At 52.1% G+C, this 23,655-nt stretch overlaps 1 protein-coding gene and 1 pseudogene across 1 annotated transcript; one reads left to right on the forward strand and one right to left on the reverse strand.

Annotated features, from left to right (window-relative positions):
• Positions 1-2,055: 2,055 nt before the first annotated feature.
• LOC127026679 (feather keratin Cos2-3-like) lies at positions 2,056-2,858 on the reverse strand (annotated as a pseudogene).
• A 9,376-nt stretch (positions 2,859-12,234) lies between these two features.
• Positions 12,235-17,989, forward strand: LOC127026680 (uncharacterized). The gene is made up of 5 exons (XM_050912008.1): positions 12,235-12,286; positions 12,822-13,107; positions 15,565-15,664; positions 16,631-16,731; positions 17,869-17,989. The coding sequence occupies exons 1-5, from the start codon at positions 12,235-12,237 to the stop codon at positions 17,987-17,989; spliced, it is 660 nt and encodes a 219-aa protein (XP_050767965.1).
• The last annotated feature ends 5,666 nt before the right edge of the window (positions 17,990-23,655 follow it).

Below are 23,655 nucleotides of genomic sequence, written 5' to 3' on the forward strand. Positions count from 1 at the left end.
TGTACCTTGACTTTAGCAAGACATTGGACATACCCTCATGGGTGCACACATTCCCCTGCATACTCTGTATCAGAGCAATTTGATCTCCCTCAGCAATACACCACAGGCTGTTCCCTGCATTACCACTCTTGCCATTCTGCAAAGCAAAGCATCTTCCAGAGCCCCAGACCCACCTCCTGCCACCCCAGCACAGCTCCAGCCATAGCAAGAGGAACACCCTTCACCAAGAGCTCATGGGGCTGCTGTCCCCTCAGGGCCCCCTGCCTTTCTGGGCATTTGTGAGCTGAGACACAGCAAGGCAAGGCCTGATGGTCACTGGCAGCAGAGCAGCCAGGGATGTCTTCCTCAGCTGCAAGGGATGGTGCCCAAAAGAGGAGCCACTGCAGGGTGTCCCAGCCTCCCATTCCTCTGTGAATGGAGAAGGGTCTCCTTGTGCCCTCACCTCCCTTGCACCCCAGAGCAACACCCTTCTCCTTTGGCACCTTCGGGAGTGTCCAGAGGGGGAAGGACCACATGAGGCCAGGCTTGAATGCAGCAGAACTTTAATGAGTCAAAAGAAGGAAAGAAAGTCACTCCAAGTGCAGGACAACAGTGCAGGAATCCCCAGAGGCAGCCGAGAGTCTGCAGTCCTTGGCCATGGAGAAGTTCCTGCATGACGTCCGTCTGCCTGCCCTGTAGAGGGAGAGGAAACAGATGGTCCCCACCAGGCTGGTCTTGGGGGAACCTTGTTGCCAGGGGGAACTGAAGCAAACAAAGAAGAGGGAGAGAAAGACAAGGTCAGTCAGCTATCCTGAAAACAACACTGAAAAATCTTGATGCTTGTAGTGGGTTGACCCTGGCCGGATGCCAGGTGCCCACCAAAGCCGCTCTATCACTCCCCATCCTCAGCTGGACAGGGGGAGAAAATAAAACGAAAGGCTCATGGGTCGAGATAAGGACAGGGAGATCACTTCACCAATTACCGTCACGGGCAAAACAGACTCGACTTGGGGAAAAATTAGTTTAATTTATTGCTAGTCAAATTAGAGCAGGATAATGAGAAATAAAACCAAATCTTAAAACACCTTCCCCCCACCCCTCCCTTCTTCCCAGGCTTAACTTTACTCCTTATTTTCTCTACCTCCTCCCCCCCGAGCGGCTCAGGGGGACGGGGAATGGGGGTTTGGGTCAGTTCATCACACGTTGTTTCTGCCGCTCCTTCCTCCTCAGAGGGAGGACTCCTCACACTCTTCCCCTGCTCCAGCGTGTGGTCCCTCTCACGGGAGACAGTCCTTCATGAGCTTCTCCAATGTGAGTCCTTCCCACGGGCTACAGTTCTTCACGAACTGCTCCAGCATGGGTCCCATCCACAGGGTGCAGTCCTCCAGGAGCAGACTGCTCCAGTGTGGGTCCCCTGCGGGGTCACAAGTCCTGCCAGCAAACCTGCTCCAGCGTGGGCTCCTCTCTCCACGGGGCCACGGGTCCGTAGGTCCTGCCAGGAGCCTGCTCCAGTGCGGGCTTCCCACGGGGTCACAGCATCCTTCAGGCATCCACCTGCTCTGGCGTGGGGTCCTCCACGGGCTGCAGGTGGATATCTGCTCCACTGTGGACCTCCATGGGCTTCAAGGGGACAGCCTGCCTCACCATGGTCTTCACCACGGGCTGCAGGGGAATCTCTCTCTGCTCCGGCGCCTGGAGCACCTCCTCCCCCTCCTTCTTCCCTGACCTTGGTGTCTGCGGAGTTGTTTCTCTCACATCTTCTCACTCCGCTCTCTCTGGCTGCAACTGCTACTCCCCTGTAACTTCTTTTGCTTTTCTTAAATATGTTATCACAGAGGCGCTACCACTGTTGCTGATTGGCTCGGCCTTGGCCAGCGGCGGGTCCATCTTGGAACCTGCTAGCATTAACTTTGTCGGACATAGGGGAAGCTTCTGGCAGCTTCTCACAGAAGCCACCCCTATAGCCCGCCCCACCGCTACCAAAACCTTGCCACGCAAACCCAATACAATGCTCTACCCAGCACCATGTTCTGAGTTCCCCAAGGTTTCTCTGTGGGGCCGTTGCCAGCACCTTTATCAGAGGAGACACCTTCTGCCACAGTAGCGGCTGGAAATGCCAGGGAGGTCACAGCACCCAGAGGTGATGGGCACTCCCTCAGAGCTGAGGATGCTGCCAACAGCAGCGGAGGTGGAAGACCCCACAACGGTGTTCTGCGGGAAGGAGCTGAGGATGGGGCCGGGCAGGGTCACTACCACGGGGGAGGGCTGGATGACGATGGTGGAGTTCTGGCACTGCCTGACACAGGGCTCATTGCAGCTGTTGGCCAGCGGGGTCATGCCGCAGGGCTGGCAGGGCAGGCACTGGTTGTAGCAGGACATGTCTCTAAGGGTGGAGGTGCCCCTGGAAGAGAGAAACAGGGAGGAAGCAGAGCACAAGGGTGAGTGAGGAGCAGCCTGATTACCCTGTGCCAAAGGAGCCAAGACCACTACTGGGTGGGGAGCTGGAGGCTCGGCCAGGAGGCACACAGTTTTCATCAGCCTATAAAGAGCATCCTGGCCAGGGAGGTTCTCTCCTAATTACAAAAGTCACATCCCAGCTTTTCTCTAAGCAGACCTTCTCCCCATTTCCTTCTGTCATGTCAAGAAGAGATAACCCCAGCACAATCCAGAGCCAATATCACCTGAGAGGTCCATCAAGTCAAGATCTCACTTTGGAAGAGGAGGAGAAGGGGTTTCAAGACTCACCTGCTTCCCAAGGAGAAGGAGGCAAGAGAAGTGGATGAGAGGGCAGGGACTTGGGCTGCCTTTTATACCTGTCCATCACTGCCGCAGGACCAGAGGCACCCTTTGCAGAGGTAACAATTTTCTGACAAGCTCATCTTGAATGCAAACCATCCCAGCTAATGATATGGGCTGTGCTTTGGTTTCCTGCACTGCTGCCTTTTCATTTCCAGCTTTGGGCCATGCACATTCCCCAGTGAAAGCTTCTTGTGAGTGCTGGGATGAAAGGCCCCAGGATTTCTCAGGCAGGAATGCAGCAGTGCTGGCACAAGACTCAGCTCATGTGCTGGACGGGTCCAGAGCAGGCAAGTGACGTTACCCTGGGTCACTCTGCTGGGGCTGTTTGAAGTGCCATTCTCGGGAAGAAGCTCCAGCAATCCTCAGCTGGATGCCATGGGCTCCTGTGCATGAGGATGTGCCATGTCCTTGTCTTTCCCTCCCTCCTCAGCTCACCCCGATGGTCCCTTGTTGTTGCCTCCCCACAGGTATGTGTTGTGCTGCTAGGTTTTGACCCCATCCTGCCTAACACCGCCCTGTCCCCAGGGGTCCTCAGCAGAGTCCATGGTTTGTTGTGTTCCTATGTCTGTTCTTGTTTGCATATACTTGTAAGCAGCCATGTTCGTGTGGATGCACATGGGAGCACAAATTTGTGTATACTTCCATGCTGGTGTGCATGAGCCTGTGTGTGTGTGTGTGTCCTTGTGTGTCCCTCATCACGAGGCACTGTGCTGCTTACGGCAGGGACACCCTCCACCGCTCTGTTTATGAGGACTGCAGAGCAGCAGGTTCCCAGGGTCAGAAGGAGCCTGAGTGCAGCTGAGTGGTGATGGCACCAGCCTGCTAGAGATCTGTCCAGGGAAGAGGCACTGAAATGCAGCCCCTGCCTCCTGAGCCCTCCTTTTCCTGCCCCTCCAGGAAAGCCAAAGAGCTGCTGACTGCTTTGGACTTGAGCCCCCAAGGATCTTCATGCCCTGCATTGGCATCTCAGCCTGAGTGCCCAGCAACTGCCTCTGGGAGGGAAGAGACATTGGATTTGAGACCGCATTCCCCAAAGCCTGCTGCTCTCCCACAGTCATGTCCAGCTCAGACCCTCTTTCTGACAAAGGCTGTGCACAGTGGGTAAATTTTCTAAGCCCATCTCCCTGCCTCAATGTTTCTCAGCCTGAGGTCAGGTCCAACTTGCAGGCAGTGCAGCCGAGGGCTTTACCCCTTCCCGTTAGTGACCTTAGCGAGACCAGTGCCAGGGAGCTCTGCTGGGAGAGCTCAGCCAGGGCTGATTCCCCTCTCCATGGATCCACTTTGGAGCTGAGGCTCTAGTGGTGCCGAGGGCCAACCTCTTTGCTTTCTCATGAGGTTACAGGCACTGTGGAGGAGGGAAGGCCAGGGGAGGTGTGTACCTAGAATTTAGCAAGACCTTTGACAGCCTCTCTCATACTTCCTTTATGACCAAATTAGTGACAAATGGGTTCAGTGCTAAGGTGGGTGGAAAATTGTCTGGACTACCAGGCTCAGAGAGTTGTGACCTTGGTGCAAAGCCCAGCTGACCGACACTTATTAGTGGGGTCTAGCAGTAGGGATCAGTAGTAAGACCAATACTGGTTGATGTTTTCATGAACGTTACGAGTAGTGGGCAGTGGGGAACTCCCAGCAAGCCTGTGGATAACACCCAGCAAGGGGAAGGGGCTGTAACTGTCGGACATGGCTCCTGTTCAAAGGACCTGGACAGGCTGGAGAAATGGGCTGACTGGAAGCTCGTGAAGGCCAAAAAGAGCAAGGGCAAATTTTTGCATCTGATGCATGAACCAGCCCATGCAGTCATGCAGGCTGGGGTCTGGCTGCCTACAAAGCAGACCCACAGAAAAGGATGTGGGGTTTTGGGGGATTCGCAGGGAGTGTTGTGAGCGGCCTTGAACAATTAGACATAGCCTTGAAAGACATAGAATAAGGGAGTAAATAAGTGACAAAGCAGGTGTGCAGAAAAGAAGCTGAAGACTGAAATAACTTGGAAAACAGGTAAGAGACCGAAGCCAGAAGACGTGTGTCTTGCTCGACAGCACCAATCAGAAGCTTAGCCACAGCGGGTGAACAGAAAGTATTAACTAATCATGGAACAAGCCTGAGCACGTGGACAGCTAATGAATCTATATAAGCACAAATTTGTAAACAATAAAGGTCTTTGGTTTTACCCGCACCAGAATCTGTGAACCATCCCTACAAATGGCGCCCAACGTGAGGCACGAAACTACAGCGTGGAACGTACATCGGTAGGGACTCCAGTTGGACGAATTCATGAGCGGAGGAGCTGAACGACCCGGGTCTCAATCACCAAATAAAGGTGAGCAACTGGAGCTTTTTTTTTTTTTTTTTAAATGGGGGCGCATATGTCTGTAGAAGAAGCGTACATTTTACGGCTGTTATTGCAATTGTTAGCTAAGCGGGGAATCAAATATGAGGAACGGACTATGAAAATGTTGTTAATGTGGCTTAAAACGCACGGAGCTCCCACACAGTTGCATGAAGTATTTGATGTAGATAATTGGGAGAAAGCTGGCATGCTAATCTGGGAAGCAGCCTCACGAGGTGACCTTACGGCAGCTCAAATTATGACCACTTGGCGAGTAGTGACAGATAATTTACGGCAGATTAAGGCAGATAAAAAAGCTGCCACTGCCGCTGTGAGTGCAGTAGCTCCCCAGACCCCCCCGAAGAAACGACAGCGAGCGTAGGGGGAAAAAAACTGCTTCCACTGTCAGACCTAAATCCCAAGATTTACAGGCTGCCTCAGTACCTCCAGAGGGTGAGCAGTGTAAGCTTGTGGATGCATCTGGACAATTGCTCGGTTTTACGCCAGCGTCTGTAGCAATCCCTCCCGCCCTGCCGAAAGAAACAACATCAGACGGCATGGACTTTGATCCTAAAGATCGGTGGGCAAAGCTAAGGGAGGAGGCGATCAAGACAGGAGACCTTGAGGCAGTGAGTTAGTCCTTTCCTGTCCTGGTGCGGGATCAAGGACCAAATGAGTGGCAACCGTTCCATTGGGACTTAATCAAGGAGTTGCGAAAAACCGTTGTGACCTATGGACTTCCTGCCCCCTTTTCTCAGAGTCTGTTAGAAAATGTTTTTACAGGACAATTGCTTACTCCTTATGATATATGCCAATTAGCCACCATGATTTTAACGCCAACTCAGAAACTGTTATTTACACAACGGTGGCAGGATCTGTGTGCCCAGGAAGCACTTGCGAATTTAGAAAAGCAGCCGAATGATCCATTACATGGAGCAGGCTTACCCCAGCTGCTAGGGCGGCCGCCGTTAGATGATCCGCGATTACAGGCATGACTTGACCCCGCAATTTTGCGTTTGACTGCCCGATTAGCTTATCAAGCCATGGTTAAAGTACCAGAGACAGGGAAAACAGAAAAATCATTTACCCATATTATACAACAAACGAACGAGCCTTACATGCAATTTATTGATCGCTTGAGAGACGCTCTCGATAAGCAGATTGATAATGCCGAGGCAAAAGAAGCCCTATTAAACTAGCGGTTGAAAACGCTAATGTAGACTGTAAACGAGTATTACAAAGGCTACCACAAGGGGCCGGTATCATACAGATGATCGAGGTCTGCAATAGAGTTGGCTCTGTCTCGCACCTAACTGAAGCCCTTGCTGGGGCCTTTGCAGCGGCAGTGAATGTTACAAATAGCAAGTGTTTTCGTTGCAGAGCGAGCGGCCGCTTTAGACAACAGTGTCGGTGGCACTTACCACAGCTACATCGCCTTTTCCACAGAGGCCATTGGAGAGCGGCCAACACTCCGCCTCATGTGGCTGACTGATAAGCCTGTGTGGGTGGACCAATGGCCTCTCGTCAAAGAGAAGGCCGCAGCACTACGAGAGTTGGTAGCAGAACAATTGGCACAAGGACATATTGTTCCGACAACTAGCCCACGGAATACCCCAGTGTTTGTCATTAAAAAGAAAAATGGGAAGTGGCATTTGCTACATGATCTGTGACGAATCAATGCAGTAATCGAAGACATGGGTTCACTGCAACCGGGTATGCCATCTCCCGCAATGATCCCCGTGAATTGGAATATTATTATCATCGATTTAAAGGATTGGTTTTTTACCATACCCTTAGCAGCGGAAGATACATCTAGATTTGCCTTTTCAGTACCCACGGAGAACTGTGAGGAACCTATGCAAAGATATCATTGGACAGTACTGCCACAGGGAATGAAAAATTCACCCACCATTTGCCAGCAATATGTTGCCACTGCACTGACGCCAATTCGACAGCAGTACCCGCAGTTAGTGTGCTATCATTATATGGATGATATTTTTTTAGCAGGAAAGCCCACCGAAAACTTAACCTCGGCAATACAGGAAGTCATGAACAGCTTGAACAAATATGGTTTACAGATAGCAGAAGAAAAGGTGCAACAAGTAGCACCGTGGCAGTATTTAGGGTGGAAAATTAGGGAGCGCACCATCCAGCCACAGGCAGTGCAACTTCAAACAAATATTTCGATGCTTAATGACTTGCAGAAATTGTTAGGAAATATTAACTGGATACGAACAGTCATAGGGATCGATAATCAAATGCTAGCACCATTGTTTGATTTATTGCGAGGCGACTCACTGATTACTTCTCCTCGGCAGTTAACGCCTGAGGCCAGAAAGGCGATTGACAACATTAACGTTTTGCTCACAAGGAGACAAAGTCACCGTCTAGTTGAACAACATGACATCTGCTTGTATCTCTGTAACCAACCTCAACAACCTGTTGCCCTCGTTGGACAATGGGTTACCACCCTTGCAGACCCTTTAGTCATTCTGGAGTGGGTTTTCCTACCTTACCAGCTTAAGAAAACCATCACCAGCAGAACTGAGTTGATCGCTCTGTTGATACAACGGGGTAGGACGCAAATATGTGAATTAGCAGGTAGTGAGCCCGCAACCATCAGCATACCCTTGACACAGGAATATTTAGACTGGTGCTTACAGCATAATGTGTCGTTACAGATAGCTCTGGAAGGATATCCAGGCGAACTTGTAGCGCATTTGCCACCTCACAAGCTATTTTCCCTCCTACAGGAAGTTGGTATAGTGGATAGGCCACTTATCAAACATCAACCAGTGCATGGTGTTGCAGTTTTTACAGACGGATCAGGGAAGACAGGAAAGGCCACGTTAGTTTGGAGACAGAATGGCCAGTGGCAGCAAGAAGTATATTATGTGCAGGGTTCGCCACAAATCGTGGAATTGCATGCAGTCATACAAGCCTTGAAAAGGTGGCCTGAGCCTCTTAATATTGTATCAGATTCACAGTATGTGGTAGGAATGGTTCAACGCATTGAGCGCGCCTACATTAGACATATCTCGAATCAAAAATTGTTTGAAATGTTTAAACTGTTATTGTATTATATTAATCACAGGACAGAACCATATCATATTGTCCATATCCGCAGCCACACGCATCTCCCAGGGTTCTTCGCTGAAGGTAATGAAAGAGCAGACCGACTGACAACACCGGTATGGGCTGCTCCCGTACCCGATATGTTTCAGCAGGCACGTATGTCGCATTCTTTTTTTCACCAAAGTGCACGGGTCTGGCGCAAGCAGTTTCATTTGACCCTTTCCGATGCCCATACGATTGTACAGGCATGTCCAGATTGTCAACAATTTGCCAGTGGTCCCCCGCCTGCTATTAATCTGCGGGGTTTACAGGCGCTACAACTATGGCAGACAGATGTCACACATGTTACCGAATTTGGTCGTTTAAAGTATGTCCATGTCTCCGTGGACACTTTTTCCCATGCGATATGGGCTTCTGCCGCCACTGGAGAAACCAGCCGCCACATCCAAACCCACTTTCAGGGTGCCTTCACGGTTCTAGGCATCCCCCGACAGATAAAAACAGATAATGGTCCTGGCTATATCAGCCAGCCCACTCAAAGGTTTTTTCAGCGCTGGGGAGTGCAACAGCTCACTGGTATCCCACACTCTCCTACTGGGCAAGCCATCATTGAGCGCACACACCGTGTGCTCAAAACCATGTTGTTAAAACAAAAAGGGGGAACTGTTGGAGACTCCCCGCAAACACGCTTAGCAAAAGCAATATATGTGTTGAATCATCTGTCCTTTACCCCTCATACTGAGACACCGGTGATGCTCTACCATTTTCACTCTTTAGGGGAGGTATCACAGCAAACATTACGAGATAAAAATGTACCTGTCATGGTGAAATCCCTACTAAATGGTAAATGGGAAGGTCCATTTACATTAATAACATGGGGGAGAGGGTATGCTTGTGTTTTGACAGATCACGGGCCCCGCTGGGTTCCAGCTCGGTGTGTACGGCCAGCGCTCACAAAGCTGCCGGTACCAGGCAAACAACAGACAACCGCAAAGGACCCTGAAGGGCCTGCCGAGACATCAGAAGACATTTTGAGTGACAGCACAAACTGTTTTGATGGGAAATGACTTGCTTGAGACAGTAAGAAGTTGTGTATCAGGCCTCGCTAGGCCGCAGGTGTCTATATGTCTAGTCTGTAAGCGCTGCTGTGGATACATTACTGTACATTGTATATTTTGTAGAAAGTATTTGATTTATTTTAATGGTAATCAGCACATTTATCTGAATCATACTTTAGCACCATTGTGTATTCACTGTAAGAGAATCAATAGTATACGTGAGATCTATTCAATCCATTATTTTTGTTGTTATACAGACTGGTATATAAAATGGAGAGGATAACGACCTTTTTAAGTTTGATTGGGTGTATACAAGCAATATGGGTGCCACCACAACCAAAGACGAATGTGTGGGTCACGTTAGCGAATCTAACAGGACAAGATTTTATTTGCCTGTCTATTTTATCTCCAGGGAACCCTTTTTCAACATGTCTTGTCGGAGTCCTGGCGGATACCTGGCCCAACACTATCCAGTCCCAGCATTTGTGCTCCAGTTTCAACGCCTGTGTCGACAACTGGGACGGGTGGAGTGCTCATTTACCCCAATTACCACAGGAGCCGCAGGAACTTGAACCCCTGGGTTCAGTTAAAATGGACAGCTGTTTGTATTTTAATTATTCAGGGCGCAATCGAACGACGGCACAAAATATCAACTCGTCTCTGTCCATGTATAGAAATAATACAGCCTGGTGCAACTATACTAGCCCGAATATTTCCAAATCTAGCAACGCACCTCTGGCGCTTCCCTCAGGGGTCTTTTTTATCTGTGGTGATCGCGCATGGGGAGGAATACCATCTCATGTAAAAGGAGGGCCTTACAGTTTGGGGACGCTCACTTTGCTAACACCAAATACATCAATAACTGTTAATCACCGGCGCTCCAAGCGATCGACCCACGCCTTTAAGGCAGAATGCAGGGATGATGTGGAATTTTGGAACAGTGAAAAGATAATTATGGCTTCTATAGCTGCGCCAGGGGTGGCAGCCTCGCAGGCCTTGGCCACACTAAATAAGTTGGGATGTTGGCTAGCCAAGCAGACTAATGCTACTTCTCAAGCCTTGAGTAGTTTGCTTTTAGATGTTGATTCCGTAAGACATGCAACTTTGCAAAATCGCGCAGCAATTGATTTTTTGCTTTTAGCACAGGAGCACGAGCGTGAAGACCTTGACGGTATGTGTTATATGAATCTCTCCGATCACTCGGAATCTATTCACTGTAGCATTCAACAATTGAAAGAGGGAGTTAAAAAGCTACAAGTTGATGATGGATGGGGTTGGATAGAAAATCTTTTTAGTAACTGGGGAATTAATGATTGGCTTAAAGGTTTGATAAAGATTGGGCTAATTTTATTATGTGCTATTTGTGGCCTCCTGCTCATTATTCTGTGTTTGCTATCCTGTCTGCAAAGGGCCCTGCAGAGGATGATAAACACTGCATTTTGGGAAGAAAAACAAAAAGGGGGAATTGTGGGATTCGCAGGGAGTGTTGCGAGCGGCCTTGAACAATTAGACATAGCCTTGAAAGACATAGAATAAGGGAGTAAATAAGTGACAAAGCAGGTGTGCAGAAAAGAAGCTGAAGACTGAAATAACTTGGAAAACAGGTAAGAGACCGAAGCCAGAAGACGTGTGTCTTGCTCGACAGCACCAATCAGAAGCTTAGCCACAGCGGGTGAACAGAAAGTATTAACTAATCATGGAACAAGCCTGAGCGCGTGGACAGCTGATGAATCTATATAAGCACAAATTTGTAAACAATAAAGGTCTTTGGTTTTACCCGCACCAGAGTCCGTGAACCATCCCTACAGGGTTTTAGGAGATGCCCAGCTGAACATGAGACAGCAAGCGTGCCTTTGCAGCAAGGAAGTTCAACTGCATCCTGAGCTGTGTTCGTCAAAGTGTTGCCAGCAGGTCCAGGAAGGTGACCCTGCCCCTCTGGCCCTTGTGAGGCCACATCTGGAGTACTGCATCCAGGTTGGGGTGCCCTGATCTTAGAAGGATATCAACATACTGAAGCAAGTCCAACAAAGGCCACCAAGTTGATTAGGGGAGTGACAAATCTGACATGTGAGGAGATGCTGAGAGAAGTGGGCCTGTCCATCTTGGAGAAGGGAAGGCTCAGGGGAGACCTTCTTGCTTTCTACAACTACTTGTTCAGAGGAAACAGAGAAGGTGGACCTAGTCTCTGGAAGTGCCCAGGAGATAGAACATGGGGAGTTCTGATTAAGCAATAGGCTAGAAGAAATAACAAGAACTGGAATGGGTTTCCCAGGGACGTTGTGCAACCTCCATCCTGGGAGGTGTTCAAGGCTGGACTGAATGTGACCTTGAGCAACCTGATCTAACGGGATCTGTTCTGAATGGGGGATTGATCTAGGTGACCTCTGGAGGTCCCTTCTCACCTACATTCTGACTGGGTAACTCCCACCCCTGCCCTCCCTGACCCCTGCACACCCATGGGCACCCTTGTCCTCACATCCCCTTTACCAGGACACAGCTTTTAGGCATCGTGCTGGGACTGCAGAGAGGCCGCTGAAGGGAGGCTCTCAGCCTCCTCTCTGCCATCCGCAGGGAATCCATGGCTGCTGTTTCCAGCCTCCGAGCTCGCAGACAGCTCTGGGCAGCTGGTCCATCTCCTGGGTGAGGGCCCTGCTGCTGTCCCAGGCTGCCCCTGGTGCTGTACATGCTTCTTCTTGCTGGGGTGGCCTCGCTGGAGGACGGGGAAGTCCAATTCCCAGGAGACAAACTTGTGCCCGTGCAGAGCCCCTGAGCACTCTCAGCCCGGGCGAGAGCCCGAGCGGCGGCGGCGCAGGGCTCAGCCCCGGGGCGGAGCTGGCGGCGGCGGAGAGGAGAGGGAGAGGAGAGGGAGAGGGAGAGGGAGGGGAGGGGGGGAGAGGGGAGGGGAGGGGGGGAGAGGGGAGGAGAGGAGGCGGCGCGGCCGGAGCAGAGAGCCGGGGCTGGCGGGGGGCAGCGAGGCGCGGGCGGCGGAGCGGCGGGATGCGGCGGTGCCGGGGCGCAGGGCTGGCGGGGCTGGCCGCGGTGCTCCTGGGTGCGTGGGGCTGGCGGCGGTGGATGGGGGCCGGGGCGGGGGCTGCGTGGGGCCCGGGCGGAGCCTGGGGTGGCCCCTGCCGGTCTCTCGAGGCTGCCGTCCCCTCTGGCTTCTTCACGGACCTCTGCCCCCGAACCATCCTCCCATCCATCCCTCCCTCTGCTACCATCCCACATTCCCTCAGAAAACTCGCTGTTCTGTTCTTTCTCCAACCACCCCTTCTTCCTTTCTTTCCTCTGTGTCTTTCCATATACATCATGTAGTCGTTCCTTTCTCCTTGCTACTTTCTTTTTTTCCTTTGCCCCTCTTTTTTTCTTCAATGACTCCACCCTCCCACCTATCATTCATGCATTCATCTCTCCACCGACTATTAATGGACACTTCCACTAGTGCACATGTTGACATCCTCTGGAAACTCTTCTCGTTATGTCTGTATGTTCCTGACTGCTTGTGTGGGATTTGTTCTGGGAAGCAGCAGGCAGGGCTGGGCAGAAAGCAGGTTTTGAGGTTATTTTCTTCTTTTTCTCTTCGGCAGTGGCAGTGGGCAGAGCCCAGGTGCAGCAGGAGCCGTCGGCAGAGACCACCGAGGGCACCGGCATCAGCATCAGCTGCTCACACCCCAACATACAGTCTTACGACTTCATCCTCTGGTACCGTCAGCTCCCGGGCCGTGGCCCCGCATTCCTCGTGAGCGGCACTAAAGGGTCCAAAGAGCTGCGGGACCCTGCGGGGCGGCTGTCGGTGGCGGCAGACCGCCGGTCCAGCGCCCTGTGGCTCGCCCGGCCCCGGCGCGGGGACGCGGCGGTGTATTACTGCGCCCTGGGAGACACGGGGAGAGGAGCCGGGGCTGCGGCCGGGCAGGAACCGCGGCGGGCGGGGCCGGGCGTGTGTGTCGGGGGCGGGGGGACAGCCCCGGGCGGGCCCGCCAGGGGGCGCTGCCGCTCCGCCCGCCGCGGCCGCCTCGCCCCGCCCGGCCCCGCCCGGCCCCGGGCCCCGGGGCGGTTCCCGCATCGACCGGCACCGGCACCGCCGCCGGCACCGGCTTCAGCATCAACCGTGGCAGCGGCATCACCAGGTCCCCCTTGGAGTCAATGCCTGGGCTCAGCCCCTCTTCTCATTGATGGCTGCTGTGGATCTGTGCTCCTGAAGGCAGCACCGAGCCACGCTTGGTCAGCGCTACAGAGGGAGAGTGAGACGGTCTGTGCAAGGCGGGGAGGGGAGCAGGGCGGTTCCCACAAGGCTCTCTTGCTTCCCCAGAAGGGGCTCAGAGTGCGCTGGGTAACGTGGCGTTCTCTGGCCTGTCTGTAAAGGCCTGCCAGCATTGTCTCAGAAATGCATCACAGCGGGCACAGATTCCCATCCCGCCCATGTCAGGCTGGTTCTCCTCTTGCCTCTGTCCTCCTCTCGCCAAGGATGCTCAGCTCTTTTTGCCTTTCATGAAGGCAAAGTGACAGCTGGAGATCTTTCACATGAGGACGTGGCACAAGGATTTCATGGTGTCATGGAAAAACTGATCTCAAATGCTCCAGAGAGACGCTCAGCTTAGTGGGTGTCTCATCATAGCTTAGCTTGCTGATGATACCAAACTGGGAGGTGCTGTTGACTCCCTCGAGGACAAGAGGCCTTGCAGAGGGATCTAGATAAATTGGAGCACTGGGCAATCATTAGTGGCATGAAATGTAATAAGACCCAGTGCCAGATTCTGCCCCTGGGATGGAGTCACACCGGACACAGGTATAAACTGGGAGAGCAGCCCTGCAGAAAGGGATCTGGAGGTGCTGGTTGACAGCAGGCTCAAGAGGAGTCAGCAGTGTGCCCTGGCAGCCAAGAGGGCAAAGGGCATCCTGGGGTGCATCAAACACAGTACAACCAGCTGGTCAAGAGAGGTGCTTATCCCGCTGTATTTAGTGTTGGTGCGGCCTCATCTTGAGTACTGTGTGCAATGCTGGGCCCCACAATTTAAAAAGGATGTTAAGGTACCTGAATGTGTCCAGAGGAGGGCAACAAAGCTGGTGAAAGGGCTGGAAGGTATGTCCTATGAGGAGCGGCTGAGGACTTTGGGTTTGTCTAGTCTGGAGAAAAGGAGGCTGAGGGGTGACCTCACTGCTCTTTACAGCTTCCTGAGGAGGGGAAGTGGAGAGGGAGGTGCTGATACCTTCTCCTTGATACACAGAGACAGGAAGCGTGGGAACAGTTCAGAGCTGTGTCAGAGGAGGTTCAAATTTGACATTAGGAAGCATTTCTTTACTGAGAGAGTGGTCAAACACCGGCACAGGCTTCCTGGAGAGGTGATCAATGACGCGTGCCTGTCAATGTTTAAGAGGCATTTTGACAGTGCCCTTAATAACATGCTTTATCTTTTGGTCAGCCCTGAAGTGGTCAGGCAGTTGGACTAGATGATAGTTGTAGGTCCCTTCAAGTGAAATTCCTTTTCCTTTTCCTTTTCCTTTTCCTTTTCCTTTTCCTTTTCCTTTTCCTTTTCCTTTTCCTTTTCTTTCCTTACTTTTTCACCTCGCCCAGAGATTGCACTTACCTTAATACTAGGGGGAGAGACTTCCTGCTTCTCCAGTGCAGCTGGGGTCTGGGGCTCTTCAAGCTGCCAGAGAAAATCCTGTCTATCTCCCTGTCACCTGCTCTGATGCTGCGCAGCCGGCTCACTTGCAACTGCTTGCTGACTGACGAATGCCAACCGCTTGCTGTCTGTTATGCCTGAGAGTATTCTGTGGTGTTACAGTTGCTGGCAACTGCTGTATCAGGAAGTGCTCTGGAAATAGCACTCTCTCAAATTTGTGGAGGACTTAAGTTTTGCTCTTCTGCTCCTTTACAGGGCTTTTGGTGAAGCAGGGATGGACTATGTGGAAAAAATGTATCTGGTGCCTGCCAATTAGCTGGAGCAGCTATGGGTGCTGCCATTAGCCGGGGAAGACATGAGGGCTGATACAGTCTAGTCTTTGGGTGCTGACGTGAGGAACATTCCCCAGCAACCAGGTTTGGTGACCTACGAGAAAGCTAAGGGGTGTATGGCCACTCTTCAAAAGTACTTGTCAAGCTCATCTTGAATGCAAAACATGCCCGCTAATGCTATGGGCTGTGTTTTGGCTTCCTGAATCGCTGTCTCTTCATTTCCTGCTTTATGCCAGGCACATTCCCCAGTGGAGGTGTCTTTTGCATGACAGGATGAGAGGGCCAAGCATTTCTGGAGCAAAACATGTCAGTGTGGGCAGAAGACTCAGCTCACATGCTGGAGGAGTCCAGTAAAGGCCAATTATGTCCGTCTGGGTCACTCCTTTGGGGCTCTTTGGGGCCCTGTTGGCAAGAAGTGGCTCAGTGCCTGGGTTTGACCCTGTCCCGCCTAACCATGATCCCAGGAAAATTCTGGTGGCCTGTTTTGCCCCCTCCTTTTCTGCACCAGGGAGAGGGGTGTGGGCCCCATGCCTGGGGCCTTGTCCTTCCCCAGAATGCTCTAGCCCTGCCGCGCTTGTCCCCAGATGTCCACAGCAGAGTGCACAGTTGATTGTGTTCCTTTGTGTGTTCATGTCTTGTGTGCACTTGTGTGCAGCTGGGTTAGTGTGAATGCACATGGGTGCAAAAATTTGTGCCTGATTCCATGTTGATGTGCATGAGTGTGTGTGTGTGTGTGTGTGTGTGTGTGTGTGTGTCCCTTCTCATGAGGGATTGTTCTGCTCATGGCAGTGGCACTCTCCACTGCTCTGTCAATGAACTCCACAGAGCAGCCAGAGTCAGAAGGAGCCCGAGTGTAGCTGAACAACAACAGAACAAACCTAGCAGAGAATTGTCCTCAGCACAGGCACTGCAATGCAACCTTCTGTATCTTCAGTCCTCCTTTTTCTACTCCGCCAAAGGTCACACCCCGCTGCTGCCAATTCCAGGCCCCAACAAGGACTGTTTCACACCAGTTTGGATCCTTAGTTTAATTCAGTGTAAACAATATTGGAATGCCTCAGCATGGCTGGCAGTCCCCACTCCCTGCTTTTCTAGGCCAGGACACCGCTCTCCCCGGATCTAGAGAGTTCAAAAGGAAGGGGTTTGCTTTATGGGCAAGGAGAAAGGCTGAGAAATCCTGCCAACCTCATTCAGGCTATGCCTGAGTGGATCTGCTTCCAGTGCAGTGTCAGTGCTGTCTGGTGTGAGACACAGCCCTGCCTCGTGTCCAGGTCAATGTCAGCTGTACCTGTGCAGCCCATCAGCCTGGTGCTGTGTCAAGGCAGGGGCTGAGACCTTGGACCGGACAGGTACTGAACTAAAGGAACATGGCATAGGGAAAAGACTGAAGAGCTCAGTGGATATTTGTCCTCAGTTTTTACTGATATGGCTTCTCCTCAGGCCCATCACATACCTGAGCGTCCCAGTAGACTCTCTGGGAATGAAGCAGCACCCACAGTAGAAGAAAGAATTAAGGAGCTCTTCCTACCAATTGGACATACGTAAGTCCATGGGACCAGCTGGGATACAGCCAAGGGAGTTAAAGGAGCTGGCTGGTCAGTCTCCACTCAGTCCCTGAAAAGAAGCTCTTAGAAGCCTTTTCTAAACTCATGAAAGACAATAAAGCGCCTGGGCGCAGCTCACATGGGTTTACTGGGGGCAAATCATGCCTGACTGACCTCATTGCTTTCTCTGAGGAAGTGAGCGGCACTGTGGAGTGGGTGTGGTATGCCTTGAGTTTAGCAAGACTTTTGACACTCTCTCCTATAGTACCCTGCTCACCAAACAGGTGAGATGTGGCTGGATAGGTGGACAAGAAGGGGACTGGAAAATTAGCTGGCCTGCTGAGCTCAGGGCATTGTGCCCAGTGGCGCAAAGTCCAGCTGCAGCCAATAACCACAGTGGGAACTCTCAGGGGTCAATACTGGGACCAATAGTGTTTAATATTTTCATTAATGACCTGAATGGTGGGGAGGAATGCACTCTCAGCAAGTTTGCGGAGGACCCCTAATTGTGGGGAGTCGTCAGTACAATATAGGGCAGGGCTGCTAGTCAGAGGGATCTGGGCAGGTTGGGGGAATGGGCTGACCAGAACCACAAAAAGTTCAACAAGAGCAAGCATGAACCACCCCATGCACCAGCAGAGGCTGGGGGCTGGCTGCCTCGGAAGCAGCTCAGCAGAAAAAGATGTGAGGTCCTAGTGGGCACCCAGCTGAACACGAGCCAGCAGTGTGCCCTTGCAGCAAAGAAGGTCCACTGCATCCTGCGCTGTATTACCCAGAGTGTAGCCAGCAAGTCCAGGGAAGTGATCTTGCTCCTCTGTTTGGGACTTGTGAGACTGTATCTGGAGCAGTGCAGCCAGTTTGGGGCTCCCCAGTCCAGGAAGGCTATTGATCAACAGGCGTGAGTCCTGTGGAGGCCACCAAGACGGTCAGGTAGCCAGATTCATGATGTGCAAGGAAGGGTTGTGAGAGCTGGGCTTGCTCACCTTGAAGAACAGAAGGCTAAGGGAAGACATACTTGCTGCCTACTACCACTTCACTGGAGGATACAGAGAAGATTGAGCAAGACTCTGGAGATAAACTATGATTAGAGTAGGGCCAATGGGCACAGGTGTAATAATGGGTAATTGTGATTAGATACCAGGGAAAAAACTCTTTCCATGAAGGTGGTCAAGTGCTGGAGTACTTTGTGCAGAGAGGTTATGGGATCTCTGTCATTGGAAGTGTTCAGAACTTGCCTGGACTCAGCCCTGAGTAACCTGATCTATTGAGAACCTCTCTGAACACAGGGTTGGGCTAGGTGGCTGCTGGAGGCCCCTTCTCCAGTCATCCCTCAGAGTGTTTCTCAGATGACCTCTGGCAGGAACAGCTCAGCGGTCATGGGGCAACCGGCACAGTCACCACATCTCATCCTTGGTGGGATGCCTGTGACAGATCACTGTTTCAATACAATTCCCGGTTTGCCCCTTGATGTCATAATGAGATCACTCATGACGTCAAAAGTGAGTGGAGGGAATTGCACGCCCACCCACACAGGCTCATCCAAAAAGATGTATACAGGCACCCCCTCATGGGTGCACACGCATGCACCCCTGTACGCACACAGAGGTATGCGTACTCACAGGCATGCACACACACATGGTCCCACCCACATGGGCACAACCACACATGTGAGTTTGCATGCACCCAAAGGGCAAATTGTACGTGTGCACACACAGAGGTGTGTGTACACGTTTCCAAAGGAGTCCATGTGCAGACACATGCACAGTCACTCCATCAGACCAATGTGCATGCACAGATACTCAAACGCAAATGCTTAGACGTGGGTGCTCCTGCACGCATACATTTGCATAGATATATGTACAGTTCTGCACACAAATGATAATACATAAAAGCACACATCCACACACACCTATGCCCACGCACTTACATATATGCAGATCAATGCCACACACGTCCATAGTCACCTCCATGAAGGCACGTGCATGTGCTAAAACACATACACGCTCATGAACAGGTGTGCCCAAACACACACACACACAATTTGTACACAGTCACACTTGCATGTGCATTACCCCAGGCACACAGATGTACATGTGAATGCACACATGAGTGCAGCCAGATGAACATGTATGTGACCATGAATATGCACACACAACACTGAGAACCAAGGTGTCAGACACCAGCTCTCAGCCTCTTGGGATGATTCTAGCAAGTCCTTCAGACCCTACAGTTAAGGCAACAAATCAGGTGCTGGCCAGCCCCATCAGCTTCAGTGAGCTCAAGGGTTTGACAGTGGTTCACTCAGCTGTTTTCCTACCAACAGAGAGAAATGACAGCGGAGTCCAAGCTGTCATGGCCTTTGCAGACATTGAACATGTCCAAGTCCCAAGTCTGTGTGTGAAGGATGATTTAAAAACTCCAGAATATCCCTATTGCTCTAGGCCCCCAAATGCCCATTTTACAGCCTTAGCGGCTCCTGCCTGTCTTAGTGATCTCCTCAAGGGTCTAGGACCAGCCCGCGCCCCTGCAAAGGGAGCAACAGTAACACAATCATGTGACAGCAGAGGGTTGTGTGCCTGGGACAAGCCAGACTCCCCTTGGGCTACAGATGCTGAGGCTGGGACATCAGAGGTGATTTGTAGTAGTGAGGCTTTCTCTAGACTCACTTTAGGGTAAATACTCTCTCTTCAGAAGGCAGAGAAATGCAGAAGTGACATTAATTTACAGAGCAGCTGGAAAAAATGGTTTGGCTACCCTGTGAATGTTCATGTATTCTTTTCTGTTGTTGTTCTCCTGGCTTTAGTTGATGAGCTGGCCTTTTTTCCCCTTGTGTTTGGCATGCAGGTGCAGGTGGTGTAATTGCCTGTAGCAAGTGGGAGCTGCCTGCAGCCTCCTCTGTTACCATGGGCAGGCTGAGTTTACCCTGTGGCCAAAGTTCTTATCTACAAAACAGTTACCACACAAAATATTATAAGGGTAAAGACTGTGTATTGGGTTTACGGGGCAAGGTTTTGGTCAGGGGGGGCCTTCAGGAATGGCTTCTGTGAGAAGACACCAGAAGCTGCCCCCACGTCAGACAGAGCCAGTAACAGCCGGCTCCAAGACGGACCCGCCGCTGGCCAAAGTTGAGCCAATCAGCAACGTTGGCAGCGCCTCTGTGACAACATATTTAGGAAAGGGTAAAAAATGCTGTGCAGCAGCCGGGAGAGAGGAGTGAGAAAATGTGAGAGAAACAACTCTGCAGACACCAAGGTCAGTGAAGAAGGAGGGGGAGGAGGTGCTCCAGGTGCCAGAGCAGAGATTCCCCTGCAGCCTGTGGTGCAGACCATGGTGATGCAAGTTGTCTCCCTGTGGCCCATGGAGGACCATGGTGGAGTAGCTATCCACGCTGCAGCACATGGAGGACCTCATGATGGAGCAGGAGGACATGTCCTGAAGGAAGCTGCAGCCCATGGAGGACCCGTACTGGAGCAGGCTCCTGGCAGGAACTGTGGCCCATGGGGAGGAGCCCACACTGGAGCAGTTTTTCCGGCAGGAGCTGTGGCCCATGGGTGACTCCCGCTGGAGCAGTCTGTTCCTGAAGGACTGTACCCCATGGGTACAGTCTTGAAGAAATGCAGCCTGTGGGAAGGACCTGTGTTGGAGAAGTTCATGAAAGACTGTGTCCCGTGGGTGGGACCCCATGCTGGAGCAGGGGAAGAGCATGAGCAGGAAGGAGCAGCAGAGATGAAGCATTATGAATGCATTATGAATCTCTGTGTCCTTACCTTCACCCACGAGTTTTTCGTCGTATTTTCTCTCCTTCTCTCATTGATGGAGGAGGAGTGATAGAAAGGCTTGGTGGACACTTGGCAGCAAGCCGAGGTCAACCCACCACAGGCAGTTTAAACAAACATTAGTGGTGAGAGTACGTGTGGAATAGCAGTGGTTCTGAGACATGCTTTCTTAGCCATAATGCCCTCTCGGTGGAGAACATTGGTGTGGGCATTTCCATTCTTCCACTTCTACACTTTTGTCACTACATTTGCATTTTCTTGCAGGAAATAGGATATGAGACTGTAGTGGCTGCCAAGAGACATTTCCACTGGTCAGAAGGGATGAGATTTACATGTAAAAAAAACCTATCCCCCCAGAATGGCAGGCAATTCCTGAGCACAAACTCTCTGGGGGGGACCAGTGAAGCAGTCAAGAGCTCTGAGCCTGCCTGCAGCTCTCTTGGGAAGTGCACCCAGTAACCTCATCCTTGCTGATCTTCACGTTCTCCTGCATGCTCTGTATCAGAGCCATTTGATCTCCCTCAGAAATACACCGTTTCACTGTCCCCATGTCTGTGCTGACTGCCCTCAGCTCCCACAGGCTTAGCTCCAATTTCCAGCCTTGACACATTCAGCAGCTACTCCTTGTACTAGCATGTCCCTGTTACTCCTGCCCATGCCTGCTGGCCATGGCCCCTAGATTGGGCGGTGGAGGGGAGAGGAAGGTGGAGTAGAAGCCGTGGGCGTTCCCAAAGGCTGTTTCCTGCATTACCACTCCTGCTATTCTGCAGAGCAAAGCATCTCCAGGACCCCCATGCCCACCGCCCACCATCCCAGCACAGCTCCGGCCATAACAAGAGGAACGCCCTTCCTCAAGAGCTCATGGGGCTGCTGACCCCTCAGGGCCTCCTGCCTTTCTGGGCATTTGTGGGCAGAGACACAGCAAGGCAAGGCCTGATGGTCAGTGGCAGAGAGCAGCCAGGGCTGTCTTCCTCAGCTCCAAGGGACAGTACCCAAAAGAGGCACCCCTACATGGTGCCCCAACCTCCCATTCCTCTGTGAATGCAGAAGGGTCTCCTTGTGCCCTCACCCCCTTCCACCCCAGAGCAACACCTTTCTCCTTTGGCAGCCTGGGGAGTGTCCACAGAGGGAAGGACCACATGGAGGCCAGGCTTGAATGCAGCAGAGCTTTAATGAGATGAAAGAGGGAAGGGAAGTCACTCCAAGTGGAAGTCAGCAGTGCAGGGAGCACTGAGGGCAGCAGAAAGTCTTCACTCCTTGGCTGTGGAATAGTTCCTGCATGATGTTTGTCTGCCTGCCCCACAAAGGGGGAGAAGCCGGATGGTCCCCACCAGGCTGGCCTTGGGAGGACATTGCAGCCCAGGGGAACCAAAGCAAACAATGAAAAGGGAGAGAAAGGCAAGTTTGGTCAGCTATCCTGCAAACAACATCCAAAAGATCAATCCTCTGCCCAGCACCACATTCTGAGTTCCTCAAGATGTCTCCATGGGGCTTTCCCAACGTCTTTCTCAGAGGAGGCACCTTCTGCCACAGTAGCGGCTGCTGATGCAGGAGAGGTCAAAGCTCCCAGAGGTGATGGGCACTCCCTCAGAGCTGAGGATGCTGCCAACAGCAGCGGAGGTGGAGGAGCCCACAACGGTGTTCTGTGGGAAGGAGCTGAGGATGGGGCCGGGCAGGGTCACCACCACGGGAGAGGGCTGGATGACAACAGTGGAGTTCTGGCACTGCCTGACACAGGGCTCATTGCAGCTGTTGGCCAGCGGGGTCGGGCCACAGGGCTGGCAGGGCTGGCACTGGTTGGAGCAGGACATGTCTCAGGGCCGGAGGTGTGCCTGGGAGAGAGGGCAGAGAGGAAGCAGAGCACAAGCATGGGTGAGGAGCAGCCTGGTTACCCTGTCCCAAAGGAGCCAAGGCCACCAATGAGTGGGAAGTTGGAGGCTGTGCCAGGAAACACACAGTCTTCATTGCCTCATCTGGCTAGGGCGCTGCAAAGAGCAGCCTGACCCAAGGAAGCTCTCTCCTACTGCATAAACCAAAAGCCACCAAATCATGTCCCAGCCTTTCTCTAAGCTGACCTTCTCCCCGCTTCCCTCTGTCATGACAAGGCGCTCCAGGCCCCAACATATGACAAAGCCAGCATCAGCTGAGATGTCCATCAAGTGGAGATCTCCCTTTGGAAGAGGAGGAGAAGGGGTTTCAAGACTCACCTGGTTCCCAAGGAGAAGGAGGCAAGAGAAGTGGATGAGAGGGCAGGGACTTGGGCTGCTTTTTATACTGGTCCTTCACTGTCGCAGGACCAGAGGCACCCTTTGCAGAGGTACCAATTTTCTGACAAGCTCATCTTGAATGCAAACCATCCCAGCTAATGATATGGGCTGTGCTTTCATTTCCTGCACCGCTGCCTTTTCATTTCCAGGTTTGGGCCATGCCCATTCCCCTGTGAAGGCTTCTTGTGAGCTCTGGGATGAAAGGCCCCAGGATTTCTCAGGCAGGAATGCAGCAGTGCGGGCAGAAGCTTCAGCTCAAGTGCTGGATGGGTCCAGAGCAGGCAATCGACATCAGCCTGGATCACTCCGGTGGGGCTGTTTGAAGTGCCATTCTCAGGAAGAAGCTCCAGCAATCCTCAGCTGGATGCCATGGGCTCCTGTGCATGAGGACGTACCCTATCCTTCTCTTTCCCTCCCTCCTCAGCTCACCCCAATGGTCCCTTGTGGTTGCCTCCCCAGATGTGTGCATTGTGCTGCTAGCTTTTGACCCCATCCTGCCTAACACTGCCCTCAGGAAAAATTTCTGGCCGGTTTTGACTCATCCCCTCTCTGTGCAGTCTGTGAGTACACAAACAATGCCATGGGCATGCCTGGGGCCTTCTCCTTCCCCAGAATGCTCTAGCCCCACTGCGGTTGTCCCCAGCTGTCCTCGGCAGAGTCCACAGTTGGTTGTGTTCCTATGTATGTTCTTGTGTTTTGTGCCCTTGTGAGCAGCTGGGTTTGTATGAATGCATGCCAGTGCAAGAATATGTTCATGATTCCACATCGATGTACATGAGCTTATGTGTGTGCTTTTGTGTCCCTCCTCAGAAATAGACTGTGTTGCTCATGGCAGGGACACTCTCCACTGCTCTGTTTATGAGGACTGCAGAGCAGCA

The sequence above is a fragment of the Gymnogyps californianus genome, chromosome 28 (assembly GCF_018139145.2).
Source record: "Gymnogyps californianus isolate 813 chromosome 28, ASM1813914v2, whole genome shotgun sequence".
Lineage (NCBI taxonomy): Eukaryota > Metazoa > Chordata > Aves > Accipitriformes > Cathartidae > Gymnogyps > Gymnogyps californianus.